Source organism: Phalacrocorax carbo, chromosome 2, assembly GCF_963921805.1.
Source record: "Phalacrocorax carbo chromosome 2, bPhaCar2.1, whole genome shotgun sequence".
Classification (NCBI taxonomy): Eukaryota; Metazoa; Chordata; class Aves; order Suliformes; family Phalacrocoracidae; genus Phalacrocorax; species Phalacrocorax carbo.
This window is the reverse complement of record NC_087514.1, coordinates 6,284,263-6,303,243: the sequence shown is the minus strand read 5'-3', so window position 1 is coordinate 6,303,243 and position 18,981 is coordinate 6,284,263. Positions and strand designations below refer to the sequence as shown.

At 42.3% G+C, this 18,981-nt stretch overlaps 1 protein-coding gene across 3 annotated transcripts in view; it reads right to left on the bottom strand.

Annotated features, from left to right (window-relative positions):
- COL22A1 (collagen type XXII alpha 1 chain) overlaps positions 1–18,981 on the bottom strand; it is a 263,312-nt gene that overhangs the window by 52,972 nt on the left and 191,359 nt on the right. For all 3 annotated transcript variants that reach the window (XM_064442038.1, XM_064442040.1, XM_064442039.1), the window contains 12 exons: positions 18,713–18,766; positions 18,410–18,463; positions 17,400–17,457; positions 15,889–15,938; positions 15,443–15,478; positions 11,436–11,498; positions 9,545–9,598; positions 8,442–8,483; positions 6,562–6,594; positions 3,169–3,222; positions 2,593–2,646; positions 1,392–1,445 (listed from right to left, as the gene is read on the bottom strand). In XM_064442038.1, the coding sequence (XP_064298108.1) occupies positions 1,392–1,445; positions 2,593–2,646; positions 3,169–3,222; positions 6,562–6,594; positions 8,442–8,483; positions 9,545–9,598; positions 11,436–11,498; positions 15,443–15,478; positions 15,889–15,938; positions 17,400–17,457; positions 18,410–18,463; positions 18,713–18,766 (606 nt within the window). The remainder of the gene's footprint in view (positions 1–1,391; positions 1,446–2,592; positions 2,647–3,168; positions 3,223–6,561; positions 6,595–8,441; positions 8,484–9,544; positions 9,599–11,435; positions 11,499–15,442; positions 15,479–15,888; positions 15,939–17,399; positions 17,458–18,409; positions 18,464–18,712; positions 18,767–18,981) is intronic.

Sequence of the window (18,981 nt, the reverse complement as noted above, 5' to 3'; positions counted from 1 at the left end):
TGAAGTTGCTACCTCTGTAGTTACTTGGCACCCTGCACTGGCAAGGGTTCACCTGTCATCACAGCTTTTAAGGAAAAGGATATCTATTAGCAAACCTAATCCATTTAGGGCAAACCAGACAGGCTGTCTAAAAACATCTACATCAGCAGACTGAAATAATCTGTCTGACTTGGAGTACAAAGAACCCCTTCTACTGGAAGGGCTGGGCAGTAATGTCTTGCAGAAGGACAATGCAAACAGTTGGGAGATGATGAAGCACAGTCTTCACAAAGTGAATGTCTATCTGTTGTCTTTGGCTTACTAAAAGCAAATTAAAGGTTTCCTCATTTCTGCGTTATTTACAGACACCGGTCTACGAGCCAGTAGAAACATTTTGAGCAGTGGCAGCCTGTGAAAAAATGGCAACAAAAAGGATGCCTGCATATGCCTGTATTTCCATATCATTAACATCCTCCAAGCCACCAGGTTATACAAAGAAATAAACCCAATGGATAAGTTTGGTGGGAGGGGGATATTTTTTGCCATTTGTTTTTTTTTCTCTCTAAAAATGTTAAGGAGTCCTTCAATCAAGAGTGAAAGAGAGCTGGGGACAGGCAGTTCAGAGATTAGGGTCAAAGCACTGCTAAAGACAACATCTGAACACAAGCCCAAGAAGGAAAACCATGAACACAAAGGTGGAAGAAGAAATTTCAGTGCTCAAGGATGCTTAATTTTGATTCCCTATTCCCTCTTTCTGCCAGACACCAACATCCTCTCTCTCAATCATTATTTCAAATAGTTCTTCAGTCTTCCTCCTTCTCCGCTTGCAAAGAAAGTGTGTGGCCTTCCATTCAGCCACAAAGGGCGTATACACTCTCACAATAATAAAACAGGACTTGAATCCTTTGCTGTTCTTTAGCACAGTCAGACAGTAACAGAACTCCCTACAACACATGCCTCAAAAAGTGGTATGTGATGATTCCTCTGGTGATGAGCCTGTATTAAAGAAAGCAGAATTGACGAAGAAGCCTAAAACCAACTGTGATCAAAAACTAATTCAGGCTGCTGCTGAGAAGTGAGCTCCCTGCACCAGCTGGCTGCCTGGGCTTGGCTGATATCGCAGTGCAGTAACAGGCTCTGCCGGCACCTCACCCAGAAAAGAGGGCATTTTGTTAGAGAGGGAGAGACTTGGCCAACAAAAGATGTTCAATTTAGAGCTGGCCTGACTGGGACATTGATCTGTTTGGTGCAGCTGTGCCTGTTTGCCCACAAGCAGCGAGTCTTCCAGCTGAGCTTAGGATGTGCCCTGTGCCCAAGCAGCCTGGGACTGCGAATCTGCAGGCATTAACTTCAGAGTCCCTTCAGGTGTGTTACTGTCAGAGAAAAAAGGTATAAGGAAAGCAGTTACTCACAGTCTCTCCAGGGGCTCCGGCTTCACCTGGGGCTCCTTTCTGCCCCTTTGTGCCCTGTGCAGAGAGAAGAGAGATACCAGCTGATTAGAGACAGGACAGAACTGCCTGCCAGACAAAAAGACTTCAAGATGCCTGAACGTGCACTAGGCAATGGTTTTCATTAATCAATTCACAGAGGAGTTTAACGGCTGAGGAAATGGCTCCCAGTTCTCTGTGCAGTGATAAAATGAAATATAAAAATAAACCCCTGAGACATAAGAGGAATTACTAATGACCGATCAGCTCAGAGGCTCTTTCTCAGCATGGGATGCTGAAACTCACAGGCATTCATCTGGGTAAAATTCTTTCCTATTCTCATGCCTACCAGGTACTTCATTTCCAGCTCAGCTCCGATGGTCTGCCTGTACAGAGGAAGTTTTGCCTGCAGTTCTCAAATCAAACAACAGCCATTTAGAAATGGTCAAAATAGATCATAGTCCAGAGGGTTTGTTCCAGTCCTACACACCACATAGCCCTTTCTTAAGGATTTTGGCAGGACAGACTCATTCTCACTCACTGAACAGTCCCCCATTTAACAGAAGTCAGTTAAAAGTTGCATGGTACTACTGTTTTTTTAATAATGCTGAGACTGCTGTTAACCTGTTTAAGCTGTTGATGCCCAAGCTATAGCTGACACTATTGCCTGGGCACAGCACAGATGATGGTAGAGTGAATACCCTCCCATGCTGACATGAAAGCATACCTAGGTGATGACTAGAAATAATATGCGTGTGCCAAAACTTTTTCAGAAGATAATTGAGACTATAAAATCATTTCACATGAGCCTTCAGGATCAAATGGGTTGAGGTTGAATCTGAATGCTCTGAAATATTTTGCCAGTGTACTGCACTAACGTATCTGTGAGACCTGTGGTTCAGTGGCATCAATATAAGATGGCCTCCTGAAGCATCCTGAAGTTGGAAGGAGTCTCTCAGACAGTACTGATCATGCTACAGAGATACTACGTTTCTGCTTTGATTTTTCTCACGTTGTCCTGATGTCCAGCATAAGTAAATACCTCTACAGAAGTCCCTGAATTCACAATGATGAAGAAGGAGAGATGGGCTGTTGTGTATAGGGGAATTATTTACAGTGATATCGACCTCAAAGATACCTCTCTCTGGTCATGTCAAAGATTTTCTTCAAGGCTGGGCCCTCTTACCTGTACTCCTGCAGGTCCTGGGACACCTTGTTCACCTGGGACCCCAGGTAATCCCTGCAAAAACAGAGGGAGAGTTGAGGGAGCTGAAGGAAACTACTCCTTTTTTCACCTGAGGAGAAGGAGATGTTTCTCCTTCCTCCCACTGAGAGAAGAAAGGGTGTTTTTCAGAGGCTGTAACTGCACAGGACTCTCTCTCTCCTGGGGGCTCCATCTAGAACACGAGCAGTCCAGAATAAAAATGGAGTACCCAAAAGCACAATTTAGCTGGGCCACATCATTTCAAAAACCCTTACTAAATGCTGTACAACCATACTCTCAGCCATACTCTATTTAGGAAACCGCATAGTCCTCTTTTCAACCACTAAAGCCCAAAGCTTAGGTGCTTCAGTTCATGTAGTTACGTAGCTTCCTCTACAGTCAGTACAAAGCCAAGCACCACTGTGGCCATTTCTGATGAGAGAAGCATCCCAACTTTGGAAGGGACATTTCCCCCCAATCCCTCCAAAACAGGCAACTTTTATGTCCTCTCCCTGCTAAAGCTGAAATCCAACTGAAGAAACACTGGGTTGTGCTTACAGGTTCTCCGCTTGTTCCTTGATCTCCTTTTTCCCCTTTTGGTCCAGGTTCACCCTGATATAAAACAATAAGACAAAAAGAGAAATAAAAGGTATTTCCAAGGCTGTATATCACACTAGTCCTGTTTTGTAAGCGTGTTCTTTCAAACAGATACCGATTTCTAATATAGATTAGTTTCCTCAAAGGACTTTGAGATCAATGAATCAAAACTATGATACCATACACTAAGATTTGGTGATTTTTTCCAGACTTCTTGGACTGTTGAGGTAATAATTATTGCAAAAATGCTCAGTTTAAAAGGAGAACAGTTTTCCTTCATAGAGAATAGTAGATAAAGAATTTGTCAATCCAAAATTTGATCCCTTCCGCTCCAGTGTATTAAAAGGTCAGATGATATGACCAAGAGCAAAAGCACCAGTGCCACTGCACTGCCCCTCTGTAGGACGACGGACCTAATGTCATCCTACAATTGGGGAAATTATCCCACATACAGACAGTTCCCTGTTCCACCTATAAGGGTGGGGTGTTCAGGGTCTCATCTTGAGCAGTTCCGGAGATGTGCACTATGTTGCTTTTCTTGATCTCTAGTCCTGTTAACATCTCCATACATCCATGCAACTCCCCCTCTGTCCTGCAATGTCAGTACACCATCTCATGCGCCACCGTCATTGACTAATAGGATTTATTCCTGTTCTTCCTCCTTACAGCAAATTGAAGATGCTTTCAGACAGAAATTCATCAGCTTTGTTCTCGGCTCTAGAACAATAATCAATAAGCCCGTATTTCTGCTTGTTATAAATTGAAAAAGATCAGCACACAATTATGGAACTAGCTGGAATAAACCAGGCAATACATGAATACTCACATTTGTATATTTATATGAACATATGTATTCAGGCAACAGCAATCATTACTTATTCATCATTTATAATACAAGGTGTTTCAATTATGCAATCAGGGAAGAGTAAGAACATCAGTGATTTGCACTACACACACATGAGGAATAATGATCAGTCAAAATGCAGAGCCCAAGACAAATCATCTTGAATTTTATTCGCATCAGCTATTTGCCAATCATTTCTGCAACACCTGGGAATTTAAAGTCCATTTGCAAATTATTCTTTAACAGACAAAATAAATGTAACTGCATAAATATTACTTATGTCTGTATTTATTATGCAGTATGAATAAATATTATCATCTGTGATAAATAATAGGAGGAATTTTACAAGTGGTACATTACATCAACTTTTAATCAGGCAGTCCCTCATGCCATCTAGTGGCCTTCCAAAAGATAACGGGACCACCTAAAGCAGTCCAAGCAAAGGGTCCTATGCAACAAACCTGTATGGTTGTGCCTGGAAGTTGTTTTGTGTAATGACATTTCAAGCTCTGAAACCCTTTTGAGAGAGCAGAGCAACAAAGCACAGACATACGGCAAAGATCTGTAGGCAGGGATGGTGTTACTAAGTGGGATTAAGGGCACAATTTACCAGGGAAAACAAGACTGCAAAGGGAAGAAGTAACACAACAGGTAAAGGGGAGGGAAGCTTTTTTAATATTCTCCTTTCCTTTACTTTTTCCTTGATACTTGACTTGCACGTTAACGCAAAATCAGCAAAATTCCATTCTGTGGCACAGCCACAAACGTGGGTAGAGGCAGCATTTCTTAACCCAACCTGTCAGCAAATCTGCTTGTGAGTCCTTCCAAATTTGCCGAACCCACGACTATCTGCTGAGACTGTTAACGCTGCCTGCTAGTTTTGCACCTTGTGGAGACCTCTGCCCCCAGCAGCTGGACTTAATCCACTGCCACCCACTTCTTTCCTACAGCTCAATGAACAGAAATGATGCAGAGACAGCTAACAGCTGCTACCATCCTGAGCCAGATCAGTGCTTACAGCTTCCTTGACCTGCTCTCAACAGTGTCCTGTAGTCTCAATTAACGCGTTAGTCATTTCTGTGCCACTTAAAGGAGAGCAAACACACTGGGGGCTCAGCTGTGCCCAGCTGCAGTGGGAGATAGAAGGCAAAGTGAGGAGCCATCTTCTGTTTTACTGCTTTTGCCTCTTTCTAGCCATCATACCTGATCACCACTGTGGTTCCCACACACCCCGTCTCCAAGAAATATTTAATGATTTTAACTCATTGGCCTAAATAAACATGAAAAAGTTTCCATGGAAGAAACTAACACCCCCCTCTACCACCCTGCTGCATCAGCAAGTTTCTTCAGAGGTCACAGCACAGGCTGCACCCAAAACACAAAATGGAGCTGCGGTGGTGGGTAAATGGGAGCTCAGACTCACTGAGTCAGAGATTTTCTACTTCTGACAATTACTAAGGTGTCTTCTATATGAAATTGATTTTAACTAACAATAAGTAAATAGAGCAATGCTGCTACTGCATTCTAATTAGGCTGCATTTCCTGTCTCCGCCTGTGTAAGTGGCTCCTGGCACTATGTACCACATACTCAATGGAAAGCAATAGCAAGTATTGTGTTTTGGAGAGTGCATAACATTTTTCAGCACCCTGCTGGCCCTGCAGCCTCTGTAACATAACCTATGACACTCTCCTAAGGCTTATCACCACCTTCTAACCCCTTAATATGTAGAGCTGTAAATCAAAGGTAACTATCCTTTCCTCCCGAAGCTTGCAACGCTGTGTGCAGACCTGTGCTACGGTATCATCACATTCATCTTGCACATGGAGAAATCCCAGCAACCTGACCTGATGACACACTTCAAGCCTTTTATTCTTTACTGTCTTGCAGCTCATTTACAAGAGTAATGCACTCAAAGCAAAAGACATAACTCCTTCTATGACTGTAGCACCACAAAGACCACATACAATGTCATTGTTCTGCATATTTCCTTAGTATATATCTATTAGCAAACTACGAGCCAAAGGGAAAAGTGAACCAAAGAAATCTTGTCTCTATTTCCATCACTACCTCACATTTCTATTTCCTTCCGCAGCCTCTGAAGAACCTGGCATAGGTACTTTCTTTTCTAATGGTAGTCTTACAGCCTACCTCTGCTGTTAATACATGTTGTAAAGCCTCCTCATCCTTAACAAGTTTGTTCACATACAAATGGTGTGATCCTATATAACGCCAGATATTTTCCTACGTGCTGCAAACACTTCTCATTTAAGAGACCAGGACAGCATACAGCTGTGTCCTGGCCACAGCTAGCTTGGACGCTGGTGTTACCAGGACAGCCGTGGGCTTCTCATCATGGCTGTTTACAATGGTATGGTTGCTCGGAACCAGACTCCAGCTGAGCTCTTCACTGAAAGCATTTAAATAACATGGAAAATACTAAGATGCTGTGTGTCTATCAGATACAAGAGGTAGTAAGCCAGAGGCCGTGTTTACTGGAGAAGTTACTTACAGGAATCCTAGGGTGTGGGGTGAAGAAGGCTGTCTGGAAGAGAAACCAGAGTGTTAGAAGAAGCGTTCTGTATTTTTCTTGAAATGCAATAATGTATGTATTCTCCTTGTCATTACAGATTACACATTCCATATATCCCTCAGTAAGTTTATAAATGAGCAACTCATTGTAACATCTGGCTGTTTGAAAAAAAAACCACAAATATCAGACATTTCCCAGAGCATTTGAAACATGAACATAAACTCAAAAACATCCACTTATGTCCCACTGCTATGAAAAACAAAAAAAAAATCCTTAACCTTGTTAGCAAGTTTACTGTTAGCAATCTCCAGCTCACTTTTCCACTTGGAGCCAGTCTTAAATTTCCTAATTCCGTGGCTGAGCTTGGTGTGTCTCTCTCTGTTTTGTACCATGCACAAGACACATACATCTCAAAATGGTTGTCTTAGGAATTGCAAGTTATCCTGAAGGATATGCCACAAGAAAAGGAACAAGTTTTGTAGAAAGAGGCAGTATCTTTTATCAAAACTGATAAAATTAGGAAGAAAAATTTAGTCCTTGATGAAATGAGGCTATGTCAAAATGATCATCTATGTTTACAGCTGAAATAGAAATAACTTCTCCCTATAAACACAGGAATCTTGAGCAGTCAGGCGTATCTTCTCTATATCTAGCCACGTGGTATTGTGTTTGTACACAACCTTTTCTGCCTTGACTAAGGCAGGTTTATCTTTGGTGTTGTGATTGGATCATTCTTATGTGATACTCATGGAGTCTTCCTCCATGGTACCATGAAGCACTCTTTGGCACAGATTGAAGAGGCCCAACTAACAGCAGGGAACAAATTATAATACCTCCTCCATTGCTGCATGAAGGTCTTCAGACACTTGATTTTCATCAACAGACTTTGAGTCAAATTCCCTCCATAATGTGACTGTGGCAGCTGTAACCAGTTGTGGTGAGAAAAGCTGAAAAGTGTTTATCTGCCCTTTTTGGGGGGGATCTCTGAGTGGGATCAGCCCTCCTGTTGCAATGATAGGCCTGTTCCTAGTGCTTAATTCAAGGTGCTTACTCAGATTTTGCTGGAGGGAACTGTGAGATTTATGTATTTACATTCAGTGGATGCTGGTTTAATTGCCTTTAAAGAATTTCATTGTAGTCATGCTCATGCTCCCAAAAGTAATATTGTAGGCTCATTTTTAAAACAATAAATTGATGTTTTCTTGGTCTTGTGTACATGAAATCACACATGACTGGTTTGTATGTTGAATCCAGTGCTGAACCTAGAATGAACTCGGGGATGAGAGGGTCTTTCTGGGCTTACAGCAGAGCATGGCATTGTAGGTGATGGAGGCCCTGGGAGGCTGCAGCGTCGCTGAAGCTGAATGCTCCACCCCATAAGATCATGTCAATAAAAAGTGGAACACTCTGCTCTTCCTGGAAAAAGGTGAATTGTCCCCCAAGAAGGCAAGCTGTTGTTTACTGGTATCTGTTCAGAGCCAGTCTTATCCTGAGGTCTCAGTTGGAGAAATCTAGCTCTTTATGAACACACGCCCTATTTTCAGCCATGACTTTCTTCAGACAACTCCCACAGCTGCTAAACAAATCACAAGTCCAATTTAAGTGCTACAACAAGGTAAGAGCATATAAAAATGATGTTTGCAAAGAGGCAGAAGAGGACACAACCTCCACAAAAAATGAAAAGACCAAATACAACCTGGTATTGTTTCTCCAAAGCAAAGGGAGATACTCTCAGAGTAAATGAGTCCTAAAGTTTGTACAGAGAAGTAGGGATCTTGAAAAGCTTTGTTCCTGAGGAATTTGGGTGGAGGAAGTGATGCCTTAAATATTGTTGCAGCACAGAACACAATCTTACTTACTGTTCCAGGTAAGCCTGGTGGTCCAGGGGAACCGATGTCACCCTAGAGAGAGGAGAAAAATATAACTAAGGATATAAAAAGAAGCCCAAATAAAAGTCAACGTTATCAGCTAGAAGATGCAACATTGCCAGATGAGATGTAACCCAATGACAGCCTGTCAGCGCAATGACACTGAAAATCCCATAGCATTTCTCCGATGGGTGGATTTTACCCCATTGCTCTGGCCAGAATTTCTGCTGTCCTTGCTTTGTTGCATACAGGAATCTCACTTTGTTGTCTTTATCACTTTATGACTTTATCATTCATCTGACTTCACAGGTCAATGAATTTCTAATGTTGCCCCATCCAGTGCAGGACTGATATGGAGTTTAATTTGCATTTTTCGAAGTTCTTGATTGAAAACTATGTTTAGCTGAATTTCTTTTGTGGATGGAAAAAAAATTGTCTGTTTTTCATCAAAAATATAATTTTCTAAATCCAGTGCTTGCCCTCCATAGATGGTGAAAGTCACTGGTAAACTGAGGGCTGATGTATCCTAGGAAGAAGAACAAAGTAGTACCCACTTCCTGATGGCTATTGCCACTAAAATGAGGGCAAATATTTCACTATACAGACACAGGCATCTGCAAATTCAGTACTTCATCTTTACCTTCATGTTCACAGTGGTTGAATGCAAATTTTGGTGGACATCACATGTGTCTAGTTCTCTCATTTTCACTAAAATTAATAGTATTGTGATGGCAGAAACACAGACCATTCCTTAAATTATTGTTCTAGCACATCACAGACGGGCACAGGAAAGTTCTTTAGAATTTAATTCCAGGCTCATTTCTATCAGTCAGTTTTAAAACAAAGAAAAGTTTTTTTTGAATTAAAGAAACTGTCCTTAGATTTCATCAACTACTTACTATTTCTTGCATTAGTCAACAAATGGTTGTCATTGTCCCTCACACAGCTTTCTCTGTTGCTTCTCGGTAAGGCTCAGCTAAGAGACTTCTAATGTTTCTAATCTTCCTCAGATATTCTCCTCTACCACTTGCCTCTTTGCCTTTGCCTCTTTTCATCCCTTGCCTAAGGAGAAGCATGCTCATTTCATGACTCACCTTTTCTCCTCTTTCACCTTTCAGTCCTGGGAGACCATCTTTTCCTTTTTCTCCCTAAAAGCAGGGAAAAGAAAGCAGGAAATATGCATGTTTTGATTTGATTCCATTGGTCTCACTAGAATATTTTAAGCTTTCAGCTGATCTTACCTGTCCTCCAAGATGTAGTGAAAGCAATTAAAAATGTAACATTTTGGAGATGCCTTCATAAAATCCACACTATTTTCAAAAGCCAATGAATAGCAATTAAGTTCAAGGAAAGGAAAGCACCAATCCTAAATCACCTTTCATGTAGAAGATCCTACTGCCTGTTGCAGTTATAAAACCCAGATTTTTTCTAGCTGGACAAGAGAGACACCAGAACAGGAGTTAAGACCCAAAGCGGACGTTCATAGAATCATAGAATCATTAAGGGTGGAAAAGACCCTTAAGATCATCGAGTCCAACCGCTAACCTATCACTGCCAAGTCCACCACTAAACCATATCCTCAAGCACCACGTCTACCCTTCTTTTAAATACCTCCAGGGATGGAGACTCCACCACCTCCCTGGGCAGCCTGTTCCAATGCCTGACAGCCCTTTCGGTGAAGAAGTTTTTCCTAATATCCAACTTAAACTTCCCCTGGTGCAGCCTGAGGCCATTTCCTCTCGTCCTATTGCTTGTTACTAGGGAGAAGAGACCGACCCCCGCCTCGCTACAACCTCCTTTCAGGTAGTTGTAGAGGGCAAGGCCTCCCCTCAGCCTCCTCTTCTCCAGGCTAAACAACCCCAGTTTCCTCAGCCAAGCCTCAGAAGACTTGTTCTCTAGACCCTTCACGAACTTTGTTGTCCTTCTCTGGACACGCTCCAGCACCTCAATGTCCTTCTTGTACTGAGGGGCCCAAAACCGAACACAGTACTCGAGGTGCGGCCTCACCAGTGCCGAGTACAGGGGCACTATCACCTCCCTGCTCCTGCTGGACACACTATTCCTGATACAAGCCAGGATGCTGTTGGCCTTCTTGGCCGCCTGAGCACACTGCTGGCTTATACTACCAGTTTTGTTTATTTTGTTTATGTTAAAGATTTCTGAATCATTCATTCACTGGTGCCTACCTCTCTATTTTGCCCAGGTAACCTGATCATTTGAATGGGAGATGCTTATAAAGGATGATGTGAATAGTCCTCAAAGTGCATACACAAAATATATTTATCCTGCATTCAAACAGGAAGTATCTGACCTACATTTCTATGAATTTATACAGAGACTACATTCTGTCTCTTATGCTCTACAATACATATAATATGCCAAACTGAACAGTAAGACCTCACTTGATTTTAGATCCTTCTTGACCACATTCAAGCATGCAGTCAGTTATCAGGAGTACAGGCCTCATTTACAAGGCTAAATTTACCGTCAGGCCCCTGATCCGGTATGTAAATGCTTCTGGAGGTTTGGAGCTAGCCAGGGGAAGCAGGAGGCACCAGGACTTGGATGGAAGTTAGGCCATCAGAAAATGATCCAACCACCTGGAGCCTTCTCCAGGGCTCAGCGACAAGGGGAATTTGTGATTTTTTGCTGCAATTCACTTTTTAGAATGTTCTTAAATCAGGCAGGTATTTCTGAAAGTAAAGTCTAAAGACCGCTGAACCTCTTCTACCGCCTCCTGAGTCATAACTTTCTGCATTTAATGACATAATGACTGTTCATTAACACCTCTGCTGCAATTAGGAACAGTCACTAGGTAGTAAAGTACCTCTTTGGAAGGGGTACTTGGTGTCTTTGCTGCATGCCAATCAGCTGCTCACCACAGCAATCACACCAAGAGAGAACATCATCTGGGAACAGTCAAGATAAGTCTTCATGGAGCCAAATGGCCAGAAAAAAATCAAGTTGTGGCTCAAAGTCACTCACCCGGTCTCCTTTTTCTCCTCTCACTCCAGGTAAACCCTGAAGACCAGGAAGACCTGCTTCACCCTGAAAGTAAGATAAAGAAGTGTGTGAAATCTAGGAAGAGGCATCAGCATGGCTTCTATTAATAAACCCCGTTACTCTCAAATATAATTAAGAATGAAAAGGCAGAATGGTGGGGCAAACTCGTCTCTCACTCACGTCAGTTGAAAATACATCAAGTCTGCTCTTCAGGGCAGGCTAATCTAGCCATGATGCCCTTAGGCTGGGAAGGATGAATCCCTGATTTAGCTGTCTATCTCTTGCATGTCTAATACTAGACTGTGAATTTTTCAGAACTCATAATGATGGCAAATGTTTTCTTCTTGATACCTACTGACACCATGATACAAATGGTCTATGCTGTAGGCCAGAACCTGCCCCAGTTTCCTCATGGGATTGATTATAGATGTAGTTTGCTGAGAGAGAATTGGATTAGTTTTATTATCGACTAATTTCTTATTCTTGGAATATCATTACTTAAAACTACAGCTAAGAGCTCTTTTTTTTTGCTGTTACACTGTTAACTGACACCATGGAATTTAGGACATGTTTTCTTCATGATGCTCTGTAGCAGGACCAAACAAGCAAATAAAAGTAGCTTAGAAAACTAAATCTAACTTTCATTTTCATTTCTAATGATCTGGAGTAGTCTGGAAATACAAAAACTGCACTGTATTAATCTGAAAGGTACAAATGTTGCCTGACAAACTGATCTAGAATTTTCTAGATGCACCATTGCACATTTTGTTTTCTTTCTGTTTGAACCTTACCTTTGAGCTTCTGCTTTATAATACTTGCTATTGGTGTAATTATGATCTCTGTGTCATGTGCTTTGTTCTAAATACATCAAGTCTTCTCAAATTTAGCTCCAGCTTGACCCAGTTTGTCATCTGAAAATAACCGTGTGGTTTCCTATTTATAATTATTCTGCTCTCTGCATTTTAGTGCAATATCAGGAAGGATCTCAGTCATGGGCAGGACCCAATTGCGCTAAGAGCTGTATGAATACTGAATGAAGAAAAGGTGATGCCTGCTTTAAAGATATTATATCTGAAGTATGACAAGAGTCAAAACATTATCATTACATAGGTGCAAGGAGTCTGCAAAAGAAATCAGGTGAGGAACAAGATGCTGTGTTGAGTGAGTATGACTAGGAACATCAAGGTGACAGTGACATTTTGTGACAGAGAGTAAAATGTGTTCATCTGATTCGTGTCAATATGGAACAATGCTAGAGTCACACGGTGAAGTGTGACCTTCTAGCATTTGACCGTTCTGTTTGTGCTTGTGTAACCGAGGGCCGTTCAATTGACTTGTTAACTGTCTTAATGGTTGGAATGTTGATTGGCGATTTGGGTTGATGGTGAAGACAAAAGCGTGACCCAAAATTGATCAGATAACTGGGGGGGCTGGCGCCTGAGATGGTGCTTGGGCCAGTCGGGAGGGCGTCCTCCTAAAAAAGATACAATTCAGTTGACCTTCAGGGACTAACAGCGGAGGCACCCTGCTGCAAAGGGGAGTGACCAAAAAGACTTGCCCTCCACACCCGTAAAGAGCATGCGGGCTAATCTACAATGCAAGCGTGGCTAATTTAACTACGGCTGACCAATGGCAAGTGGGATGCTTATCACTGACCAATGAGTGTAAACTTAGGCGTGTTTTTACTAATTGTTATTAATTAAGTAACTGAATATAAACCCTGTAATTTTGTATGATGGTATGCACATTAGGCGGAAGGATCCCCCGTGCATCCAGCGCTGCTTGTTTGTCTCTATTCAATAAATTGTAAACTTTGATTGAAATTCCGTTGAAGGCTAAATTAATTATAACAAGAGGGAGTGGTGCTTTATGAGAGCCACTGCAGGATCCTGGCTGATGATGAGACCCTAGAGATCATGAGGACAAAGAGAGGGCCTAACATGAAAGAAGAAAAATGGAGAATTTGGAAGAAAAATAAAAACATGTGGTGTAACTTTGGCATCTGGAAAGGTACTGAAGCAAAACATCAATGAGTCTGTGTGAGCTCAAGTATAGAAAGATAATAGAAAACAGCCAATGTGGATTTGTTAAAAACTAATCATAGCAAACCCATTCAGTTCCCTCCCTTGACATGACAACTAAGCAGACAAGAAGGAAGCATTCGTGTGATGTATCTTGACATCAGTAAGACATCTGATGTCTTCTGAGGTCAGACACAGTGTCTGATGAGTAAGACACAGACCAACATGATGTTCTGACTAACAAAACTACAGAAATGCAGGGTAGAAGTAGGGTCTCTGGAGGATGGTGTACACATGATTGAAGAAACTACATTCACACACCTGTTATTAGCTGTTTCCTGTCAAATTCAGAGGATATATGAAGTGAAGTCCTCTAAGGGTCTGCACTATTCTATATTTTAATTTACGACTGAGGTGACAGAAAAGAGAACATTTATGAAATGTGTGGAGAACACCATGCTTTGGAGTGAGAGGCAAGTGTTTTGGAAGGTAGTATTGGAATTCACAACAGCCCTGTGTGGGGAGGTGATTCAGCCTGAGGGGCAGTGCTTTGGTCGGGGGTCTGACCCTTCACTGCACCGGGCCCAAGCTTGCCCTGCAGTGGCAAGCCAGGCAGTTTTTTTGCCCCACAACAGTGAAATGACACTGCTAGACAGTGACCACAGGAACCACTGAGGAAGGGTATAGAAACTGCTCCCTGAGAGCCCAATGCAAGCACTCCTGATGTACAGCTGGCCCACACCAGGGTGATCTCCCCTTACTTGGGACACCAGGTAAAGATACTTCCCTGGGAACTAAGTGATACCCATTACGTAGATTATAAGGAATTTTGGAATAGAAGCAGAGTAGTCCCCAATTGTAGGGTGGTGTAATTGTTATCCACTTAAGTGCCTTATACCAATAAGCCTCACTTTCTACCTCAGACTTGGAATCTTATTCCTTCAAGGGGTAGGTAGATAGCAGCAGGGAAGTCTGACCACAACACCCTGGCAAATACGAAAAATGGTCAGCGATTCCTAAAATTGAATGGTTGTGGAGAGACTGCCACACCTCATGGAAAACAAGCTGCTATGAGACTCATCATGGGCTGCTTCTTTCCTTACTCCCTCTAAGTCCAGTTTGTGGAGCATGTTTTGCTTTATTGCACAAGACAACATGGGAGCTGAGGTCATGACCATTCTCCCATTTCATTGTTACAGCAGAAGATTGGACTGAGACTGGTAGGAGAAAGAGGAGACTGAGGCTCTGAGAGACTTATGTTACTGGCGTATACTCTGTACCCCAAAATCCTAAGATGTATGCCAAAGATACAAGACTCTGCCTTATACAGATTTATCTCTCTACATTTTTTCATACTACAGATGAATAGTTGGCATGTGGGTGACAATGTTAACATCTATGGTTAGTGGTCCTTACTGGGGTCTAGACAGCTGTGTGCTTTAGGAAATCACAGGACATTTCCCTGGTTCTTCACTGAGTTCAGCAGTTGTCTGCTGAAATCCAAATCCCAATACAAAAAAGACTAACATAGCTGTGTCTAACAGTCATCTGGGGTTATTTCCTAGTAAACATTTACAACTTAGAAACGACAGCATCATCCCTTGCATTGCACAGTTACAAATAAGTTCATCTTCTAGAACCAGCACCCTGGGTTAACATGAGGTTTGAAGGAAAACAAACACTTTTAAGCCACTCTGCCTTCCTTTTCTTCCCTATCCACCAGGAACAACATGATTGAATTTTCCAGGATACAATGAAAAGTTGGATTTAACATATTTTTGTTCTGAAAATTTTTGTATTACTCTCTCCAGCCACGAGTCTCACCCACTCCTCTGTTGCATCTTCAGTTGTAGATGCAAATGACTTGCACAGATCTTGTTACTGGCAAATGGCATTGTCATTGCATGTAGTCATTTTATATTGCTCTGACAGGTAGGCCTTGCTGTTAAGACTATTTTTCCTGCTCACCTGCTCACCAGGTTGGCCACGGCTCCCTGGTTCACCCTGGAAAAACAAAAGCAAAACTTTAGCACTGCAAGGACCTTACCCTTTTGTAAGAACACTTTCTCATTGGTAAAGTGTGTCCCCTATTGCCCTGGCCCATGTTGTTCTACCTACTTCCCACAAGGCACTGAAATTGCCTTCTTGATGGCTTGGGAACCTGGACCGCAGGGAGCTGATGCAAGGGCCAGGTCAGATCTCCCTATATATGTTGAACTGAGAGAGAAGCATCAAACAGGCTTTGGTATTCTGGAACACCATGGACTCTGAGAGGCAATGAGCCGCATCTGCTCATCCTCTTATGCCTCCAACTTTAGAGGAAACTTACACTCCCGACTTCAGTATAAGACCTTCCAAAATCACACCCTGATTAACTCAATGGCTACAGCAAACTATGAAATAAAATTCCTTACCTTAGGGCCAGCTTTTCCAGGAAAGCCTTCTTCACCCTTTTCCCCTTGTTCTCCCTGCAGGTAACACAATAAGTTAATATACAACCTCCTCTGGTGGTGAAGCACTTTTGCAGGCAATACTGAGCAATATTTTGACTCAGGTCCTCAGTATCATCCTGAGGATGCAAATGGAGCCATGTGAGAGTACGTTTCCTGGAATGTTTTTCCATTCTAGTATTGTTCGCGATCACATCTCCAGCACCGATCACCCTTCTGGAATATTTCTGGAATAATACAAAGTCAACCACTGTTACATTAAAGGTGTCCATAGTGAATTACCTGAAAAACAAAACCTCCAGTCAGTTTCTTGAAATGATGTGCTGTTAGAAAGTCTGCATTATTTCTGTTAAGAAAAATAAATAATTGTGGGATTGGGACCTTGGCCACTGTGCCTTTTAGGTAAATACTTTGAAACTGATCTTTTGGTATGGGTAGTGTCAGCACGGAGAGCAGAGACTGCAGTGCATTAAGAGCTGAATTGTGCTACATAGCTGGGAAGTGCAGCAGGTACTACACAGGCTGTGAATAAAATCCAAAGTTTATTTAGCCTCAGAAATTTGTCATACGCTCCAAATTCCTCACCTTTATTCACCAATAAATGGGAGCTGGGGACTCTGCTAGACCTGGGCTCAAGCACTCAGTTGAGAAAGACAAGTATAAATGTAGTGTGTTATTGGAACGAGTAGGCATCATAGTGCTCAAGTATCAGAGGCAAGACGACCGCTGCCAATGCAATCCAAGGCAGTAGATGGTTAAGAGCTGTTGTCCTTGTTCCAATATAGAGTCATCATCCCCAGAGCCTAGCTTGGCCTTCATAGTCAAAATATGGCACACATCTTTGACACTTATTTACATAGTGATGCAAGCCAATCAGAGTGTCTCCTACCTCTAACACTCCTATCGTCTTTCTCCCACTGCAGAGACAGCAGAGGAGACAACTCTTCCCAATCTGTCATTTGTAGAAGCTTTCAAATGGGGCATAAGAAGTAGGAAATAATGAAGAACTGTCTTTCTGCCACATAGCCCTAAGAAGACTTAGGGGATGGCATTTCTTCTTTTCAGTCCTTCAGGGAGGAAATGTCTTTGGGACCTGCCACACTTTGTTCTTCTTCTTCAGGCCTTGGACACATGTCTTGACTTGCCAGTGTCACTGGCTTTCCTGACTGACAGTAGAAGCTTCTCTGTTTGCAGTGCTCAGCTGTGTTTGCCAAATAGGATGCAGTAGTTGAAGACTGGAAGAAGATTTCTCAACCCTGCTGTATTTACAACCAGCTCCATCTCCATAATGACTCAGTACAGCTCACTCACTCCAGCTGATTTGGCCTTGGAGCTTCACCGGTGCCTCAGTGATGTGGGATCGGTGAGGTAGCGATTGGCACAGGAGATGTGCCCCCCCTTCCCGCTTACACTTGCTAGCTCACCCAGAGAAGCTGCTCAGGTGAGTAGCTTAATACCAGTGTACATGGTATCACTTGCCTTTTGACCTGGAAGCCCAGGAAGCCCATTGAATCCATCTTTGCCAGGCAACCCCTAAACAAGAGAAAATCATAAGCTATAAGCACATGTTCTTTAAATCATTAACAGTAAGCTCAGCATAAGCACACTCAGGTCATCCCTAAGTTTAAGAAAAGAAGAACCACCTCATACATTTTGTTCTGACTTTTTCCCTACTGTGACTCAAAATATACAAAAGTTCTTACAATGCACATATCTGTTCAGCCCTTTTTCCAGTATCCGTTTTGGTGAATGACCACTGGATGTCAGTGTTGTTACAGGCAAACAACAGCATAGCACTTTCAGGCACTGTGGATTCTTAAATAACTTTAAAAATTACATTTTTACTATCATGCTCTGTAAGTCTCTATTATATGTAGCTATTAAGATGGTTTAAAGTCTATTACTTCTTTTAAATATTGGTAATTTCTTATGGAATACATAGACTCCTAAAATAAAATTATGCCGTACATAGTGACAGAATTGTTTAGCAAGAATTAAAATTACATTTAAAATTGCATTTAAAATGGTGAGAAAATGTTTTGTCCCCTTTCCAAGTGTCAGTCAATCCCCAAATACTGCAGACTGTAGGTGTCAATTCTTAATGCTTCATAATTCACCTTTCTTGACTTAACAGCCAACAGAAATTGCTAAATCTGAGATTTTAATTTCAATTCTTTGGCCTAATTCAGGAAACTCCAGGTTTGGAAGAACAATATCTTGCCAAATGAAAAATGAGTTTTGAAAGGTATCATACAAGGAAAACATCATGATCCCAATGTGTAGGAATAGCGCAGCTGGGACTGTAAAATTCTTGTTCATAAAAGGTATCAGAGGTTAATGTCTGCATTAAAGGCAACAGTGTTGGAGCCCACATTAAAATCTTGCATGCAGACAAGCTGCAGGAAAGGAGGCAAAGACTTGAGAACTAAAGTATCTGAAGTCATTGAGAGCACGGAGGCAAGGGAAGCAGTTCCTCAACACTTACAGAGGGTCCCGGTGGTCCGGTTTTACCAGTAGCCCCAGTCTCTCCCAGCAGTCCCTGAAAAATGAAATCAGAAGATAAATTAAATAAAAATCAGTACTTCAGGTAGCATCAGCTTGGTTCCGATGCCCAGCACAGAGGTGTCCTCTAGGACCAGCTGTGGCTTTTCAGTGAGAGTATATGAGAGAAATCACACAGTGCCAGAGGCCCTGACTCAGTTCCCACTGAAACCCATGACCTAAAATTCTCCCTGTTTTTTCTTCTCCTTGATATAAAACACAAAAAAATGCAAGCTTGTTTTCTTACGGGTGCTCCAGGTGGTCCAGGGGGTCCAGCAATGCCTGGGGGCCCTGGCGGTCCCTGTAAGAGAGAAAGCAAAACCAGTCTATCAAACTCTCTGATAGTGGCTGAAAGCCTCAGGTGCTTCCCTGTGCATCGGGGCCCTATTCGACATGGGCAAAAGCACTGAGCTTTATTTCATTAACTTCTACAAGGAAATCCAAGATGCCAAACGGAGCTCCAAGGGAACCATGCTCACGAGCAGAGCAGGGTCTCCTGCTTAAGCCACTAATTAC